A 21016-nucleotide genomic window follows, 5' to 3' on the forward strand; every position below is an offset into this window, starting at 1 on the left:
GCTTGGATGGACCCCATCCTCGGGCCAGTTGACCCTGAGTAGTTGGAAGCATGTGTATAGCTGGGCCCACCACATCACATGAAGATGAGTCATGATATATATAATAAGAGCCAGAAAGAAGTTTTACAATCACATTCTCAACATTTTAAACAATGGCAAAAGAACCCACAAGACGCAACAACAGTGCTTCAATCCATGGCACAAATCAACTAGAAAGGAAGATAGATGGGCCTATGGCCTCCTTTGGATGATGCCCTTTTGTGAATTAGGAAGGGTGATTGAAGATCAGAAAACTAAAAGATCCTGTTTCTACCCTACAATTGTGGACAAGTTATTTCATCGCCTTTAGAGGGGAAACACGCACTTCCAAAATTATCAGTCCCGCAGATGACATCTAGGCGAAGTACTATTGCTTTTGTGAATAGGATACGGATATCATATCCAGGAAGGACAAACCTCCACATCGGCACCCGAATATGTCAGATGTTATTTGTAAATAGTGCAACTAATGTTATATCAATGAAAATAGGGAGCTTAAAGTTAAATCCCAGCTCATTATCAAGAGTCAAGACCATTACCTGTCGCATGCTCAAGAAACTTTGTCTATCATATGGCCAAGCTGCACATCAGTAAGCACAACCAAAATCAAAAGGACTAGCTTTTGATTCTCAGCCGAACCTCGGCAGCACATTGTTGCCTCTGAGACTAGGCTTGGGAGAGTATCAAGCAATAAGATGACATTTTTGCTTTTAGTGAATTCACCTGATTTCTTTCCCTCTTTTCTTTTATGGGTGACAAAGTCTGGTCATTACAACTGTAGAAAAGTAAAATCAGAGAGGCTAAAGCATGACAGGTTAAAGCTTCAACCATGACAACTGGACTTGTATCCCTCGATCAAGCTTCTTCTCAACTTACAAAAGAATCATCTCCAGTCTCACTTTCCCCTCTGTACAATGTAGTGTAATTCAGATATATTCACTGAAGACTGCCCAAAGCTTTCTCTGGATCTTGTTCAGTAGCAACCACAGCCAGTATCTGCCTCAACGACTCAAACCATATACCTTTGAAAGTTGATCCAGGCAAAATTTGGCTGTAACAAAAAAAATTGGAACCTTCATAGTCCCCTGCCAGCTACGAAAAGCACTCATTAAAGCACCCAAAAAACCGAGAGGGCCTCTGAATGCTCTTGTTCTCTTGTGATTTGTCCATCAGATGGCGCGTACCAGGAGAGTCTGTAGGCACATAACTGCTCTGCCCAAGCTCCATGACGGGTGGAGGCATTGGAGTCGTGGTCTCCAAAGGAGAGAGAGATGAGCAGAAGTTACATAGCATCTGAATGATCTGATGAAACTCTGGGCGACTGTTTGGATCCTCTGCCCAACAGCACTCCAAGATGGCAACAAGTTCTTTTGGGAGGTTTTCGACATCGGGCCTGACTTTCTACAGAAGAATCAAGAGTTGAAAATCAATAATGATGCCAAACAAACAAACAAAACAATGACTAGGAACTGGGGAGAATAGCACCTTGAATGCTGCAGCATATGCAGCCTGAAGGTTGGACATGCCCTCAAAGGGTGAGAGGTTGGTTAGCAATTCCCACAAAACTATAGAGAAACTATATACATCAACCTTATGATCATAATGCTTCTTATCCCCTCGACGAAGTGTGACAGTGCTGTACAGCTGCAAAGTCAAACCTAAGGCAAATAAGCATAGTGTATGATGAAAGAGCAAAATGCTCCAACAAGACAACAAGAGGTACCTCAGGAGCCATCCATCGGTATGTACCAGTTTCAGCAGTCATCATTTCAGTCAGTGTCTCTTCTCTCGCCAATCCAAAGTCAGCCAGCTTGACCTTTTTCTGATCCTGGGTCAGAAGTAGATTATCTGAAGCAATCAGGAATCAGATGTCAGGTTGGAGGTGGAAAAAAAACAAGGTGAAACAAGAACAGTCCTACAATCACAACAGACAAGGAAAGGAACATAAAGCAGCCAATGAACGTAAATATACCAGTTGTCAAGCAGAAACTTACAAAGGTTTTTAAATCCTTCACATCTGGAACACTAAACAAAGTGACAGTGGGAACTACAACCCCAGGTCCCCAACAACATGACTTGAGATCTTTGAGACAAACACAAACACCTGCTATATTTGGTTTATGCAACAGAATCTTTTAGGTCAGACTCAAACCGTGGCATCATATCTGATTTATAGCAATATGTAGGATAATGTTTCAAAGGCAAGATGCCCATGTTTCCCACCTCAGTGACATCATTCTACCAGGTGGACAAATGATCACCACCAAGGTCTACTACTACCCCCAACATAGAACCCTGACATTAGCCATGCAATAGACCAATTATACTGCCCTTTCACCACATGGTCCTTTCTCCACATCATGTGACACTACAAGCATTCTCTTGCACTACCATTTCGTCTCTCTTTCCCTGTATGTCTTTGATCAATCCCACATCAACATAGCCCATTTTATGAAAGCTTGATTAGTCTCTTATCCCAATTGTAGACCTCTCTCCCTCATCCAAATTCTCTTATTTTTTAATCTCAGCCTCATCCTTGACAATTCAAACTTTAATTTTTGTCAGTATCATCCACGCCCTAACACACCCTCCCACAAACCATAAAGATGCACTCATTTTACCTGAAATGCAATAAAAAAAACTGCTACCAGCTTTTACCTTGGTTTCAAGGTCCCATGAAACGTGGTGACTTTGTCCAGGTCAAAGGCTGGAGCTGGAGTCATGGTCTCATTGGAAAAAACTTGGAGGAAAGCTTTCAAAATTATACACCAGCATACTGTAGGCCTACCATACAAATGCCTGATCAAGCTTTTCCTTTTGTGTAGAAGTGAGGCCCCTAACCTTCTCATTAGACAAATTTCATTTTGACAAAGCTTACATAATGGAATATAGTGTTATCAGTTAGTCATTGCTTTCCGCGTGTAAGGTATTCAGTTTATTATTTGACTGAGATGTCTGGAGAAACAGTTCTTTGATCTTTCCCCTGTCTCAGCTAAGTGCTTTCCATAGGCCCTAACTTTTATAACCATCCCATGATGCTTTCTGAAGTGGTTAATGCAGAATATTCATGATAGGTTTATATTTTGGACCTTTTTGGATACTTCTATTTAGAGATCGAGAGCAACTAGAATAAATCATGGGGAAGCTGTGCTACATTTTCTGGTTCCACAAGAGAGAATGGGATTTGAACCAGTCACCTCCCATTTAAAAGCAGCATTGTTAAAATGTAAACTGTAATATATATATATATATATAATTTTATATTATTATATTTTCTTTTATTATTTTCTTTTTCTATTTTTCTTTATTTTCTTTTTTAGCATCTAGTTCAATAGAAACTAGATATTTGATCTGGAACTTGACTGTGCAAATAGCTGTTGGACTGTAGTCCAACAGCTATAATAAGAGACGGACTACAGTCCAACGTCTCTTTTGGAGAGCTCAACCTCTCTCTTCCACTTTTTTGTATATATAGGGGTGAACCCCTTCAATGTAAATTACTATGCTTCTTAAGCATTTTGTTCATGAATAAAGTATTATTTATTTTTCAAGTGTTCTTCCTTTTATACTCTTTCAAGGGTCATGCTTGTAGTGTCTCCAATAGACACTTGTTTGTGAGTTATTCGTGCATTTGTTGAAGGCCACCATTTCATTACATGGTATCAAAGCTACGAAATCCTTAGATCTTGAAGTGCTTTCGCCTCGATTTCCGTGCCACATTTACAAAAAGTGTTTCATCACCTTGTTCTTGGCTCAAGAAGATTTGTTTGAAGAAAGGCGAACTTGTGCTACAAAAAATTTTGGTTTTGTATCCTCTCTTATTCCCTTGTCTACTCTTTTTCTTTTCTTTGTATTTTTTTTTCTCTATCTCTCTCCTCCTATTTATTCCTCTCTTACCCTTGTAAAAGATGGATGACAATAATAAGATCACCATCATTCCTATGAAGCTAAATGATACTAACTATGTAATGTGGGCTTCGATTATGAAGCACTACATTTGGGGAAAAGGTTTATGGGGTATAATGGATGGTTCCGATTTGGAACCTAAACTATCTCTTACCAAGAAAGAGGGTGATAAAGAGGTTCCTCTAACGGAAGAAAAGAAGAGTAAGGCGTTAGCCACTTATGAAAAGAAATGGAAAGAGTGGAGGATAGGGCATGCAAAAATTATGTCATGGCTCATCAATAGCATAGACATTAAAAAATGCTCTAGTCTAGCTAAGTTTGAGCATGCCGATAAGGCTTGGGAATACCTCAAAAACATGTATTCCCTTAAAGATATTGCACATGTATGTAATTTACAAGACAAAGTTCGAACAATGACTCAAAAAGATAAAACTATTCGAGAATATTATAATGAGTTGTCCGAACTTTGGGAAGAGTTGACTCTTCTTGAGCCCAAATGGCATTGTGTCGAAGATATCGAGCTTCGCCAAAAGCAACTCGATATGAAACATTTCTATCAATTTGTGAATGGTCTAAGGCCGGAGTTTGAATCCACCAAATCGGCCCTATTACATCGTGGAAAAATTCTTTCTATTGTTGATACTATAGAAGAGCTCACTATGGAAGAAAATAGACTTAGAAAAAGTACTCCAAAAGTTGATGATGACTCAGTTTTAGCTGTATCTAGACCGAAGAATCATACTCGTACTTACAAGCCGCCTCATTTTGGAAGGCAAAACGGCGACTTTAATAAAAGAAAAGTTATTTGTCATCATTGTCATGAACCGGGGCACTATAGGCCTCAATGTCCAAAGTTAAAAAGAAGAGAAGAAAAAAGAGTTGCATCTGTTGAATCCGAGTCAAAAGATCAAGATGCACCTGTGTCTATGGCTCAACTGATGGAAATCCTTCAACCTCTTCTCAAAGGGGTATCCTCCTCAACCGAAGCCTCAACTGGAGCGGCAGTTGCATCTTTCTCCAGTCCAGGTAACTTTCCTTGGCTTTTAGATTCTGATGCTTCTTTTCACATGACCCCAAATGTTAATAATCTATCCGAATGTCTTAAAAATAACTCAAGTGTGTCAAAGGTTTTTACAACCGATGGCACATCTCTTGAAGTAAAAGGAATAGGATGTTTTGAAAATCTTCAAAAATCCAAAAAAAAATTTATCCCAGAAGTTAAATATATCCCTAAACTTAATTTGAATCTCTTATCTGTCTCGCAAATATCTGATTATGGATGTAATATATCCTTCTCTTCTCATGCTTGTTGGGTACAGGATCGCCAGTCAGGGAAGCTGATTGGGAAAGGCCATAGAGAAGGAGGACTCTATTATATGGACTTTTTGGAATTACCCAAGAATGCATTTTCTTATAATATTCAGAAATTAAAATTGGATTTATGGCACAAAAGACTTGGCCATCCTCATATGTCTAAAATTCAATATTTTCCAAGTTTGAAAAAATTTTGTAATTCTGAAAATTTTTCTTGTAAAGACTGCATTCTTGGCAAAATGAAAAGGTTACCATTTCTTAGTAGAACTTTTGTTTCCTCACGACCACTTGAGTTAATATATTCGGATGTTTGGGGCCCCGCACCAGTTATTTCCAAAGGTGGTTATACATATTATATCATTTTTGTTGATGACTTTTCTAGACATACTTGGATTTATTTTCTTAAACATAAATGTGATATCTTTGCTAACTTCCAAATATTTCATAAAATGGTTAAAAATAAATTTCAAAATGATATTTTTGTTTTTCGCACTGATTCAGGGGGAGAGTTTATGTCCAACGAATTTAAAGACTATCTCAATTTACATGGTATTACACATCAAAGATCATGTCCACACACTCCACAGCAGAATGGCCTAGCCGAACGCAAACATCGGCACATTATGGAAACTACTAGGATATTGCTAATTGCAAATCAAGTTCCAAAAAGTTTTTGGGCTGAAGCGGTCCTAACCGCCACCTACCTCATTAATAGGATGCCATCTTCCTCATTAAAGAATACAACTCCAATAGAAAAGCTTGTTAATTTAGCTCCAGATTATTCTAGATTAAGAGTCTTTGGATGCAAATGTTTTGTTTTCACCAACAAAAATGACAAACTCTCTCCTCGTGCAATCACATGTGCCTTTTTAGGATATGCTGATAATAAAAAAGGCTACAGGTGTTTCGATTTTCAAAATAACAAATTATATGTGTCAAGAAATGTATCTTTTTTGGAAAAAGAAAGCTTCTTTGAATTTGAAAATCCAAGGATGCCACTGAATACTCGTTTTTAATTGATCCAACTTCAAAATCCAATGAATGTGATGTTGGATGTGACCTTGACAATGATCAAAGTCCTATTGTTGTTGAAAATGATGATAATGAAGAGCAAATCCATAGGGATGTTAGTCTACAATATTCAAGACGTAGAGAGCAAAATCTTCCATGTGCATTACAAAAATACTCTAAAGTCTCACCTAGAAGAATGTCTAAAATCTCCAGACCTCCAGAAAAAATTGTGTCTTATGAATCTTTTTCACCCACGTATAGGGCCGCCATTACATTAATACAATCATATGTTGAACCATCATCCTATTCTCAAGCCAAAAATCATATAGAATGGATAGAAGCCATGAAAATAGAATTGGATGCACTAGAAAAGGCCAATACTTGGACGATCCAAGATATCCTTCCAGATAAGAAACCTATAGGCTGTAGATGGGTATACAAAGTCAAAACCAAAAGTGATGGGACCCTGGAAAGATATAAGGCCCGTTTAGTAGCAAAAGGATATGCCCAAGAGTATGGCATCGATTATGAAGAAACATTTGCTCCTGTGGCACGTATGACCACTGTTAGAACTTTAATAGCCTTGGCCTCCATTAGAACATGACCTATCTTTCAATTAGATGTCAAAAATGCTTTCATGAATGAGAATCTCGTTGAAAAAGTATACATGGAAGCCCCACCTGGTATTAGTATCCCTAAGGGTAAAGCTCTTCGTCTAGAAAAAGCTCTTTATGGTCTTAAACAGGCTCCAAAAGCCTGGTATGACCGATTTAGTCATGTTATGCTTGATATTGGTTTTCAACCTTGTTTAACTGACACTGCTTTGTTTGTTAAGAAATCTGATGCAGGCATCATTATTCTTCTTCTCTATGTGGACGATATGATCATCACCGGAGGCGACAAACAGGGAGTTGCAAATATCAAATCTCTTCTTAAAACTCACTTTGAAATGACTGACTTAGGTTTATTAAGATATTTTTTAGGCATTGAAGTTGCTTATTCCCCTCGAGGGTATTTGATATCTCAATCTAAATTTGCTCTTGATATCGTTTCCAGGTCTGAAATTACAGATGATAAGAAAGTAGACACTCCAGAAGTTGTCAATGTTAAAATGAAAATTGATGATGGAGAACTTCTTGATGATCCTACTCCTTATAGACAGCTTGTTGGAGCTCTTTTTTATCTTTCCATTACTAGGCCAGATATAACTCATGCGGTTCATACAGTCAGTCAGTTTCAGCATGCTCCCACCTCCATGCATATGGGAGCAATTTTGCGTATTATTAGATACTTAAAATCCTTTCTTTCACGAGGACTTTTCTTGTCTGCTTTATCTTCATTAAATTTAATTGCATATATTGATGCTGACTGGGGAGGCGATCCCAATAATAGACATTCAACTACTAGTTTTTGTGTGTTCCTAGGTGAAGCCTTAATTTCGTGGAAGTGCAAAAAGCAACAAAAAGTTTCTCTTTCCTCCACCGAAGCTGAATACAGAGCCATAACAACCACCACTATGAAGGTTGTTTGGCTCAGACGATTGCTAGCGGATATGAGAGCTAAAGCAACGCAAGCTTCAAAGATGTGTTGTGACAACAAAAGTGCGATCTACATTGCAAGCAACCAGACATTCCATGAGCGCACTAAACACATTGAGATGGACTGTCACTATGTCAGAGAGGAATACTTACATGAAACCATTGATCTGCCATATGTTACATCAGAATATCAATTAGCAGACTTCTTCACCAAGCATCTCGCTGCTCCCAGATTTCACTTCCTCTTAGACAAACTTTCGCTCATTGTACCGTAAGTTTGAGGGGGAGTGTTAAAATGTAAACTGTAATATATATATATATATATATATTATTTAATATTATTATATCTTCTTTTATTATTTTCTTTTTCTATTTTTCTTTATTTTCTTTTTTAGCATCTAGTTAAATAGAAACTAGATATTTGATCCAGTCAAGTTCCTGTTGGAACTTGACTGTGCAAATAGTTGTTGGACTGTAGTCCAACAGCTATAATAAATGTTGTTGGACTGTAGTCCAACAGCTATGATAAGAGACGTTGGACTACAGTCCAACGCCTCTTTTGGAGAGCTCAAAATGAGCTCTCCTCTCTCTTCCACTTTTTTGTGTATATAGGGGTGAACCCCTTCAATGTAAATTACTATGCTTCTTAAGCATTTTCTTCATGAATAAAGTATTATTTATTTTTCAAGTGTTCTTCCTTTTATACCCTTTCAAGGGTCATGCTTGTAGTGTCTCCAATAGACACTTGTTTGCGAGTTATTCGTGCATTTGTTGAAGACCACCATTTCATTACAAGCATAATTCCCAACAATTACAGATATTTCCCTCTGATGGATCTCCTCAAACATCATACATGTATTTTGTAAGACAGTGAGTAGTTACCTTCTTATGAGTACACTTTCGATTTTCATATATTTCAAGTCTTAATTTCTTCATTTTGAACTTGAAACTCCTAGTTCACCAAATAAACCCACATAATTAATTACAAGTGCAAAACAAAGTTTTAACTATTTCCTGATCCATTATTGTGGAAAGGTTAGAACATGAGGCAAAGGGTGTTCTCTTAGGTTGAACGTACTCGCCACTGATGGGGATGCAAATGATCATCACAAAGTTTCTAAAGCACAAACTTCATTTAAACATCATATAGTACTCCCATGAGATACCCTAACCTCTGAACCTACAGCAAAGAACAAATAGCATAACTATCAGTTCCTCCATGCTGGCTCCCCACAATCCCACCGAAATACCCAGTTTTTTCTGACACCCATCCATCTTACATCTCCCAGTGGATACATGTAGGAGCTAGAACATGCAAGAAAAGACTGTGTCATCAGATCATGTTACAAACTCATCATAGGCTGACAAACTCTTCAAGGATTCCAGCTGCATACATCACTGCACTTCCACTTGACACCTATCATGATGAGAAATGGCTCGTCTCACAGTAAGGATTCTCTTGACTTCTGTCACTATCATGGCTATTGTTTGTTTTTTACATTTGCAATGAGTATCAAATCCCAAAAAAAAAACTATGCAACATTAGACAAAAGTATTAGGTGTCAAGCCTAGAAACCCAACAGTTAAATTAATTTTTATTTTACAATTATAAAAAACAAGTGCACAAGAACTTACTAAATCATGACTCAATTTTTTCCCAACATCATAACTAAACAAGTTAATACTTTCTTTTAAAGCACCTCTCAGAAGTGCTCAGCTAGCACCCAGATGTAGGTTGTCTAGACATGCTTTTAACTACACAGGAATTTTCCTATGGATGCCTGTATGTTAAACTAGCAGTGACAGGATCACTTCTTTGTCTCAAACTGCTTCAACTACAGAGAGTGTAAAAAGGCACTACACATCCACAATCTATAGGTTAGACTCAATGACAGGATGACTTCTCCGTCTCAAAGTTCATCAGCTGCAGACAGTGCAAACATCTACTCACCCACGATATCTTCACACACACACACACACACACACACGTGTTCAAATACCTCACACAGATGCATATCATGTTAAAAATCTTCAAATATAAGAAGGATTGGAAGACTAACACAGAAACACATGCAAATTCACTTAACATCTAGTACCAGGCTTCAGGTCACGGTGGATGATCCCATTTGCGTGCAAGCATTCCATTGCACGAGCAATGTCCAATGCAAAGCTGATTGAAAGACGTAAATCTAAGTACCCTGGACGCAAGGATCTCAAGTATTTTCGAAGTGAACCACCAAGTAAAAGCTCTGTCACGATCACCATGTTTGTCTCAAAACAAGCACCGATAAACTGTTTCAAAGACAGTGAACAAAATCAGTAGTCCAAATTCAACATCTGACCTTTTGTTAACTTGCCTTCTTTAGGAAACTCACTCAATAAAAAATAACTGATAGCAAGAGAGTACTATAGCATCAAACAACCATATCAATGTTTACAAGAAAACCAAAAAAAGTTCCATGTTCAAGATATATTTCTATTGATAAGTGACTTACAAAAGAAAATTCTGTCTCCATTGAAGCTTTATTCTTAATAAATATTTCAAGGGTTCAATTATAACACATCTTTTTTCACAAAGATTAAAACCATGGATACACTTCATTGACAACCGTAAATTGCAGAAATGCACAAAAATATATGGAGTGCAATACCACAGGAAAGCACGGTAATGTGAACAATCTGGAGCCCTGCTGAATATGGGGTAAAAGAAGAAAGAACATATGCTAAGGTTGTGGTAATAATTGCACATTATCCAGAATAGTAAAGCTTAGGTTAATATTTTGCACCACGTAGAGCAAAGGTATCATAACAATACATTGGCATGGCAAACTATCATACTTAAAATATTTTTTCTCTGCCTTTCACACATCAATAATGGTTAACATGCAAAAAGAAAAAAAATCAGGAAAATTATCATTTTAGCCAGCATTTAAAAGATAATCATGTGTTCTAGTCACAATTTTTTGGTATCAACATTTTAAAACTTACTGTCGCCATCCATGCAGTTTGTTATTATACATAAGGAAGCTTAGTTTTCTTTGCTCATGTGTTCACTTAGCTGTGAAGTGTGAACAAATGGCAACCAATATTTTTTTATCTCAAATTCTCTCTCATAGCATCAAATCTAAGGTTTAGGAGAGCAACTTACTTTCTAGCAAGCATTAAATTGTTGATTTAACCAAGGCAGGCCAGTCATCTCATACCCATCAAAAATATGTTGGATCTCCCAGAATGTTAAAACTGGTTCATGCTAGATAGAACTTAATGAAAAAACCTAAAGTGGAAAATGTTATCTTTAGGAGAACTCAAGAGGAATCTATCATCACACTAACAGGGAGAAAACACCAGTCACCAAAAGGAACTTAGGTCATTACAGCAAGAATACATATCCAAGATCTCAATATCTGAATAAACAGGTCAGATATTCAAATTACCCCTCTTGGTCTGGTTCTAGAGCGCAGTGGCCTAGATGGTAGAACGATCCTGATACTTGTTTTAGGTCATCATACTCATCGTTTCTCTTTGTCCAGAATTTGAGGGCATTAAAACTACTATGTCCCATAAAACCACAAGTTCTGATTTTAAGTTTATCCCCTGCTAAATTGGCAAGAGAAGGAACCAAAACTATTCTCTTAATCCAGAACTTCAAGATTGATCTATTTTTGTCACAACATACCTCCTCCAAAGACAAGGACATCACAGTAGAGTTCCTGGGCTTGGGCTGGTTTAGCTACAGTCAAAAGATTGGAATGCAGAGTTTGGTTAGCGATAGGGGCAATGTGTCTGTGTAAACGTGTGTACGAGCCTATAGCAAGGGCAATGAGTGATGATGCTCCCAATATAATCTTACATTCTAATGTTACTTGCTGATTTTGAAGTCTTTTTTACCTTGATTTTGGTCACTTGAAGCAAGAGATTGTTTTAGACATTCTCACCTTGATCTTCATCATATAGGACAATGGTGCAACCTTGTCATATATATATATATATATATATATATATATATATATATATATATATATATATATATATATATATATATATATATATATATATTCAGCCTATTATAGTGGCCTATAGACATCCACATATTTGCCTTTCTCTTCCATTACTTGCTTGAAGCTTAGGCTATGCTTTGACATTTTCCTAGATGACTGAGCCTCTTTTGGAACCATAATTGGATTTCACCTTTTTCTCCATTCTCTGGTATGCTGGAAATGTAAGATGCAAAAGCTTGTTAAATGATGCACAGAAAAAACAAAGAATTGAAACTACAGCTCAACCACTGGTCTACCACCACAATCACATAACAATTATTGACACAATAGCATTTTCTCTTCCCGCTGCACATCTACATTTTTTAAGCCCCGACTTCTGGCACCACATGAAATGCTAGAAAAGTGATCATACTGGACAGAGTTCCACCACTTTGCCAAGGTTTCTTTCTGACATGCACCCTTGCAAGCGCATTTCTAACGGGCCAGGCGATCCCTATATACCTGGAGTCACACGGCTATTCCATTTTGACTCCTGTCCTATATTATTTTATACAAAGAGATGAAACTATAGCTCAACCACTGGTCAAACACCACAATCACATAACAATTATTGACACAATAGCATTTTCTCTTCCCGCTGCACATCTACATTTTTTAAGCCCTGACTTTTGGCACCACATGCAATGCTAGAAAAGTGATCAGACTGGACAGAGTTCCACCACTTTGCCAAGGTTTCTTTCTGACATGCACCCTTGCAAGGGCATTTGTAACAAGCCAGGCAATCCCTATATACCTGGAGTCTAAGTCACACGGCTATTCCATTTTGACTCCTGTCCTATATTATTTTATATCGTAGTCATATCAGAAACTTCACAAAACATAGTCATATCCATGTATCCACAGCCGTATTCATGTGATACAGCGTGGAGTTTAATGTCCTAGGATTGTGATCACCCAGCATCCCTTGGCAAAGTTTTGCCATATTGCTGAACATATTGACATGGAATTTCCATGTTGTACAATAGTACTCAATAGAGAGTAATATCCTTTCCATGCCATTCTTTTGTTGCTCTACCTGACAGTGGGTATATTGTAACAAGTGGTACTCTATATCCCATCTGTTAGTAAAAACAACACAGTTATTCTTTATTCATGTGTGATAGTAAGTTGTTTACGAATATTTATCTGCATTCACACAGATCTGGAGATCCATCCTGCCCAGTATCATGGGTCTTTGTCTCTTCTTGGCTTCACTGCCGCCAAGGAAGAATCAGTATTTCTATCCCAATTTTCTCTTTCAAAAAATATCCAAACCTAAGTTAGCAAAGCTAATTCTTCCAGCAGTCTACTCCTTAAAAAAAAGAAAGAAACTCCTCCAGCAAACTAACAGTATGAATTAGGAATCATGGCTTCATCTAGCACACCCCTTTCCAATATGTGATGATGCCTTAGTTGGTTGGGTATTCAGAAAGGATGTTGAAAGCATACTTGAACATGGACTTGGCATGAGATACCAGATGCACTGAACTGCATACACTCGACCTATCAAAAGGTGATGCATGAACCATGAATGCATGAACCATAAAATCCAATCTGTGGAAGCCGGTGCCCTGAAAGAGACCTTAATCGTGTCAGAATATGATGGCAGTTTTTTCCTTCATGAGCTCAACTGAATTCCGGATAGCATTAAGAATGAAAACATAGGGGAAAACAAGGGAAAGATTGAAAAATGCATTTGAATGAATAAAAACCAAGGTTGTAAGTATCATATCGTAACCCATATCGGTCAGGCCCAAAATAAGATATGTTCATATTGTATTATAAAAAAATCATAAATTTTGAAAAAAATCTAAAAAATCAGAAAAATAGAAAAAAACTAAAAAATCATAATAAAGAAAACAATGATGAAATGCATAAAATACAACCACAAAATCACATATGAAGCATTTATGTCTCTATGAGCTGCATAAGACATCATCAAACATCAACTATCTCACAAGAACAATGCAAAATATTAAATATCTTGCAATTAAAAACATGCCTCAAGACTCGTACTTTCATATTACATAAACACAAATATTATGGCAATAGCTGCACTCGATTTTCAATCGCTTTCCATACATTACTTGAGTGTCCCATTGCCATGCCGGATCATGTGATGTCATCTTTGTTGGAGGAGTGCGGAGCCTCATTACTTGAGTGCCCTAAGACTAAATTTTTTAGAGAGTAGCTTTTGACCCCTTTTCTTTAGTGAAAAAATTGTGAAAATGCACTTTTTTTTACCTTAACCCACTTTTTTGGGTGAAAAAATGATGAACTCTTAAAAAAATCACGAAATCCCTCTCCCCGATGCAAAGAATGGCCTCTAAAACGGTCTGCCAGCTCCTAGGGTACGTGAGAAGCTCTCCAGTATGTTCTATACGAATGAGGGTTTCGGCCATTCAAAAGCTCCTTAAAACCCAAAAAAATAAAAGCACGGTTATGCCCATTTTTAAGTTCGCAGGCACCGTATCATACATACGACACAACATCGTATCATACGATGCATGCGATACACACCCGTATCGAGATACTGATGCGTATATGGTACGATACAGACAAGATTGATAAAAACTATTATCAACAGGAAGATTGCAAAAACACCGTCAAAAGATTATAATATATAGCCTGTGATACAGTCAGGACCATCAAGAATTTGGATTTGTTCTGTACACAAAATAATTAAAACATACAAAAAATCCGACCAATTTTTATACTAGAATAGCCAAACCTGGTGACCATTTTCTTCCTCCCAATAAGCACAAGCAGGTCAGTCTTTTACATAATTTAGCAAGACCACCAAGACTCAGGAATTCCAATCACGCAGGACATATACGAAAGGGAAGAAACTGCGTCCATTTCATATATATGAACAGACCAGCAGATATCTTTGATTGACAAACACAGCCATCAAAACCCATAATCATTGTTGAAAGCAAGCAATCTCTAAACTAAAATTCTGTACAACTAGAGTTCCGTTCCCTATAATTAAAGCAACAACGCTACAGAAAACCGCTCTAGTTTCGTATATATGAAAAAAAGGAAGTAGCAACAAGCTTTAATTGACAAACACAAGCATCACAACCCGTACTTTTTCTTGAACACGTATGCAGCTTCTAAGCTAGAACCGTGTATAATCAAAGCTTCAAGTGTTACAATTAAACCAAGAAACCAACCAGAGATTCCAATTCCGATTTCCACAAAGCGAAACCGATGCTCCTCCTGCAACAAACGGAGCAATTCGTACAGCGAAATAAATGAAAGAGCAAACAGATTTATACCGTGACCAAGTTGTCATGCTGAACCCGTGAAAGCATCGCAACCTCTCTCAGAAACCGCTCCCTCCGCCTGGCCGATTCGGCCGCCGCCCCACCGGGCTGTATGATCTTCACAGCCACGCTCGCCGTCTTATACCTAAAAGAAAACAACCACAGATAAGAGAAAGGGAGACGAAAGGGGGAAGCAGAAAAAAGAGATGCGAGAATCAATAATAAAAGTGGGAAGGAAGAGGGGACTCACAGGCCCTCGTAGACCTTGGCGTGGCCGCCCTCGCCGATCTTGGGGCCGAGGTAGAGGAGGGTGGGATCGATGAGCCACTGGTCGTCGATCCTGCAGTCGTCCCAGGCGAGCTGCGGACCGTGCTCCGACGCGTCGTCGGCGATGCCATCCCTCTCGCCGCTGCTCTCGGGGTTGACCCTAGAGAGGTTGACGGGCTCCTTTACGGCGGCCCTCCGGTGGCTCTCGTCTCTGTGCATCATCATCATCATCCCTCTCCCAACCACACGTCATCCGTAAAGCAGAGAGACGCCCAACAACAACAACACTCTGCCCATCATCTTCTTCTGCTTCAGAGAGAGAGACGGCGCGTGCTCTACAGTCCGCACGGAGTCTTTTTTTTTTTGAAACAGGGACGCGCAATTGGTTGACTCTCTCTCTCTCTCTCTCTCTCTCTCTCTCTCTCTCTCTCTCTCTCTATATATATATATATATATAGAGAGAGAGAGAGAAGAGAGAGAGAGAGAGACTACCTACCAAAATTACTACTCTGACCTTGCACCCACTACTCCACTAAAACCTGGCCTTCGCTGCTCGGTCCGAGTGAGTTCAACCATGGTTGGCCCGGTCTTTATAGATTAGTAACCTGAGTTTGCTCAACCCATCTTCCGTAGACTTGGTTGTTTTGACTGATATAAGCCTAGCCAGGCACCTACTGGATCAAGTTTATTGCATTTCCTTAGCTCAAGAAAACCCAAACAAGCACTCACAAAGGCTTCTTACACCTGGTTGAGTGGATCGGTTTATGTCTTTTCAAGTTGAAAGACGTTGCGAGTAGTTTGATACTCGGAGTGCGAGTCTCTTGCCATTTAGGCAAGGAAGTAACAATGAACTGCAGGCACAAAAGCAAGATCACGATCAACGTGACACCTTTCAACCCCTGGCGAGACATCTAAATTAAAAAAAGAATAAAACCCGAACAGGCCACTGAGAGCACTCAAATGGTTGTAAGAAAAAGTGAGAGTCGATTAAATCAACACAAAGCACGAATGATTGAGCACAGAAGAGTCCATACAAGTTAACTTGGAGACTAACTCGTCTCGGCTCGATCGACCAAAAGAAAGATAATTACAGCCTGCTGCTAAGCGTTATCCGATCTAGTGGTCTATGGTCGAACTGTGTCCTGAACTACGACTTCATCGCCTGGAAGCTGGAGCCCACTTGGGCTTGCAAGGGTGAATGGCGTGTTGGGTAATTGTGGGAGAGAGATTGGGGTTGTAGATGAAAAAATGGGTGAGGCTTTTTGGTTCAGTGAGCGAGACTTGAGGGTCGGACCTTTTCTTTCGAGCTTTGGGTTGCCTTGTCGGTGCGGTCGACTCGTGAAGAAAAAAAAAGGGGGGAAGAGAGAACGGACAGAGTGGTTGTGACTCACATGTCAAATCATCCAATCAATTTGTGGGGGCCACTGGGACTTCTCGCCCACCGTTCATCCTCAATCTCTTTAGAAGAACGTATGGTTACGATTCTTTCCTCTCTAATGCACCGTTCAAGGCCACCTGTAAACGTCATGTCCTTACCATAAAATTCTTACAATGTGGCTCAAATTTCAAACCCATCATCATAAAGCACCCTAAGTATTGGGGTTGGTCCTAAACTCGGATGGAAAAAATGGTTGGGTTGGTAGACACCTTTCTCTTGTTTGGAAAATGATAAGAGTGTTGTATGGAAGTCAGGGTTGGAGAAGAGGTGAGAGAGAAGGATGATGGAAGTGGAGTTGAAAATGGGTGATGATAGTGGAGTTGTCAACTACATCCTGGCCGTGCTAAATGTAGAGTGAAATGAAAAAAAGAAGAAAAAGGCTCTAGAATCTAGTTTGTTGATTTCAGTGGTTGTCAAAATTAATAATAGCAAGGAAGTAGAAAAAATGGAATTAATGTGTCCAATGTTTGGTGTGATTGTCATTTTCATTTGGAATATGAAGTTTGAAGATGTTGGATATCATTGCTCTTTGTGAAGTTGGGAATCAAAGGATGATGTAAGCGGCGGGTCCAGAAAGAGTTCTAAGAACCTATACTTCCCTTTTGTGAGTCTTCAACTCCTTTTTTTTTCTTTTTTTCACCTAATTTCTCAAAGCAGAACAAGATTCTTTATGCACTTCTAAAGCTTGGCTGTTGAGATTGTTGGTTTGTCGCTGATATATATATATATATATATATATATATAACAGTTAAGTCTTCAGACGCAAATTTTTTTAAAGTTTTTTTTTTGTTTCTACCGGAGGTCGAGAACCTAAAAACCCTTTTGGGATTTTTTTTGGGCATGCAACTGTGTGGCAGAGCCTCATTCGACGAAAATCCATTCGATGATACGGGTTTTCGTGTGTGTGTATATATAATTTTTTATGCAGCAGCAACAGATCCACTGATGCTGACCATCCATCTCAACATTTCTCGATATGGACCCTACACCCATCACGAGAAACGCCAAGATGGATAGCTATCATGCAGTGCCGCTGCGTAAACACACACATAGGTGTATAGGTTTATATAACTTTGAACTAGCTATATTATTGTTAGCAGTGTTCAACTTGAAATAACTAAAGCACGATTCAAGAAGACGAAAAAAAAAATCTCAACTACCTTTCAAGGTAGAGTATATTGGTTATTTTGAAAAAAGCACTTTTTCAAATGTAATAAATTGGTTTTTGTGATTTAAGTTTAACAAGGTAAAAGTGAATTTTTTTTTTGCTATAAATATACAAAGAAACGAACGAGAGAGAAAAAGCCAACTATTCCTCATAATGCTATATCTAGTAAACGTTCATAATTTTTAGGTTTTTTTGCTCGGTTTAACTCCAATGTTCAACATGATCTATTTAATAAGAATTACATTTTCAATCAAGTTGTTTGGATGCAAAAATATTATTTTCTTCATTGGTGAAATTTTTGTTCATTGAGTTCATTCATATACTGTGTTCAGCAAAGCAAAAGAAGACTACATCAACCAAAGGTGCTTTTGCATATACTTGGGGCTAGGGATGGCAGTGGACCGGGGGGAAAAGCGGAGCCCGCCCCGCCTCGCCCCGTTTGGACCGGGGATGAAGGGTATGAAATGGGGATGGAGGCGGGGACAAAGGTTAAAATCCATCCCCGGTCGGGGATGGACTTACACTTTTCCCCGCCCCACCCCGATTCCTGCCTAGCCCCGCCCCATCCCCAGTCGGTGCCATAGTAAATATCTGATAAGGTGTGCGGCATTTTGCAATTACACCAAAAGGGAAGGGGGACCTCCGAAAGTATTATTTTTTCCAATGAGTGTGGGAAGAGGGCTCATAAGAGGAAATCCCACAAAGGGATCGAATTTGAGAGCCTTGTAGAGCCTTCCTCTTGCTTCACCGCCCCAATTCTTTCACATCTCGCTTCAAGGGTTTCTTTTTCTTTTCATCATTGTATCTTCCATGCCTCCACCAGCTTCCGACGCTCCTTGCCCTAAAGGACGACACCCATCTTCTCGTTTCCTTTCCAACTGCCTCTTCAATGCTTGTTTCTCAAGCGGTAATGTGGTTTTCTCATCACCACCCTTTGTTTTCCCACTCCTCTTTAAGATGGTTGTTTTCCTTTCAGTTTTTTTTGGTTTCTTGTGCTTTGAAGAAGATAGGTGTTGCTTGTTATGACTACTTCTTGTTCTTGTATATTGTATTTGATTGTTTTGGACTTGTTTTGATGTTTTTCTCCTGCTTGGAAGCCAACTCTCAGTGAGTTTTGTTCAGTTTTGTGTTTTTTGAAGTAATTGTAGAGTTTTCTGTTTTTCTCTTGTGGGCTTTGTTTTCTAGGAGAGATGGGAGAAGAGGGATAGGGTGGGGATGTGGCGGGGGCAGTGGCGAGGCGGGGGCGGGGCGGGTACGAGGCGGGGATGAGGCGGGGGTGGGGATTCATATTTTGAGACAGGGCGGGGGTGGAGGTCCAAAGTCTCCCCCGCCACGGGGGTGGACCGGGGATGAAGGTTACATTTTAGAGACGGGGCGGGGGTGGAGACCTTGTCCCCCGCCCCACCCCGGTCCACTGCCATCCCTATGTATGACCCGTTCCTCAGGGTGGCCCCTTTTGCAGTTAGAATTAAAGAATAAGACCCCGGAGGTCTACGCTGCCAGCATGGCTAGGTCTCTGATCCTGGGGTAGTTTCTCAGTGTAAATATAAAAAAATGCAAATAAGAGTATTGATGTCCATTGCTGAATTCAACTGGAACCCACTCAATTGTGTCACTTCACATTACTCCACAAGCATAAAAATGGATGGAGTGCTCTGGGTCATGTCACCTCTAAGGGTGTGTTTGGGTGCACCCATTTATCCAGATAAATGAGATAATCTAGGAAATTATAATAGAATATCGTCCCACCTTCCCCCGTTCATCTGGATAAGTGGTTGCATTCAAACACCGTCGGACCTAGATGTATTCAGCATGTTTCAAATGCTAAAGATCATCTTTTAAATTATGTTTTTTCAACAAAAATCTTTAATTTTATGAATCTAAAAAATATTGTACATTGTACACCACCGAATTTTGAGGATTTATAAAAATTTATGTATTGTAATCGGGCTATCTGGTAGGAGCAGCTAGTGCAAGTCACCTTGTGTTGGGACATTGCTGGTTCAAAACTCAATGGCATAGTCGTATAACTGGCAGGGGTCTGCCTAAACCCCAGCTTACCTTTAAAAAAAAAAATCAACAGTTGATGGTCTTTCTATGCTATGTCACAAAGACACGTCATTTTGGTAGCGTGTCCTTAATGATACTATCAAACACGCTCAGACATGTAGACAGGGACACTAACATGTATAGAAAAAAAGTTAATATTATTTTATCATTTTTATTGTTTTAAGGTTTTATTTTAATAAAAAATGCAAATTGTAATATTAAAACATCAAAAAATCATCTTGTATTGATTAAAAAATTAAAAAAACTCATGTCATTGCAACCCGCGTCGTGTCTTTGTGACATAGCTTTTGTGTTTCACCAGTAGGGATGTAAACGGGTCCAGCTTTGGATCGGAAACGTGACTGAGTCTGAGCCCATGTAGTGAGAATCAATAAAAATCAATTAATAACCAACACGGATTTGGTTATGGCATTTTTCAAATCAGTACCCAAGTTGGAGTCTGGATCTGACTCGGTTTGCCAAAACCTGACCTTTTTACATGTAAATTAGTATCCGGTTAGGATTAGGTATCCTAATTGGATCTAGATTCCGCAAAGCTTCTCTCCATCAGATAGTCTCAATGTAGCTCCGAATCAAATTGCCTTATATCCCATCCGAACCCAACCTAAGTCCGACCTAACATTCACCCACAAATCCACCAGTTTCCAAAACAAGAGTAACTGGCACAGTTGTAACTCTACACTAAAGCAAGATATTATTGTTCTGTTTTTTAATGTGATTACCTGGATCTGTCAGCCGTTGGATCTGGGCAAGATCCATCCCCACCGTGGAAAATGATCTGAATACAGTGACAAAAATTCTAAGCGGTAATTAACGGACTGTCGATTTCTAGTGTCAATCTTTTATTTAAGAAAAAACACTTGTTTTTACTGTTTGCTGATAAAAAACGTACATTTTTCAATAAATTCACAATATTTATTTTCTCAATCAATGGAAAGAACATCCTCCTTGTACTTAGT

The 21016-nt window shown here is 38.9% G+C and overlaps 1 protein-coding gene across 1 annotated transcript; it reads right to left on the minus strand.

Moving 5' to 3' along the window:
• Positions 1-740: 740 nt before the first annotated feature.
• LOC149847643 (serine/threonine-protein kinase STY13-like) lies at positions 741-15780 on the minus strand. Its single transcript, XM_089980962.1, has 6 exons — positions 15365-15780; positions 15127-15259; positions 9905-10100; positions 1763-1887; positions 1525-1683; positions 741-1440 (listed from the first exon to the last, which is right to left on the minus strand). Exons 1-6 carry the CDS (start codon positions 15610-15612, stop codon positions 1132-1134), a joined length of 1170 nt encoding a protein of 389 aa, XP_089837088.1. The 5' UTR covers positions 15613-15780; the 3' UTR covers positions 741-1131.
• Between the last annotated feature and the right edge of the window lie 5236 nt (positions 15781-21016).

The sequence above is a fragment of the Nuphar pumila genome, chromosome 1 (genome assembly GCF_984573655.1).
Source record: "Nuphar pumila chromosome 1, dmNupPumi1.hap1.1, whole genome shotgun sequence".
In the NCBI taxonomy this organism is placed as follows: domain Eukaryota; kingdom Viridiplantae; phylum Streptophyta; class Magnoliopsida; order Nymphaeales; family Nymphaeaceae; genus Nuphar; species Nuphar pumila.

Excerpts from the sequence above, each read along its gene's own strand:
- LOC149847643 (XM_089980962.1), bottom strand. The coding sequence starts at position 15,612 with ATGATGATGATGATGCACAGAGACGAGAGCCACCGGAGGGCCGCCGTA. Across the intron at positions 1,888-9,904 it reads CCACCGTGACCTGAAGCCTG|ATAATCTACTTCTGACCCAG; the intron begins GTACTAGATGTT and ends TGATTGCTTCAG. Across the intron at positions 1,684-1,762 it reads ACCGATGGATGGCTCCTGAG|CTGTACAGCACTGTCACACT; the intron begins GTACCTCTTGTT and ends TTGACTTTGCAG.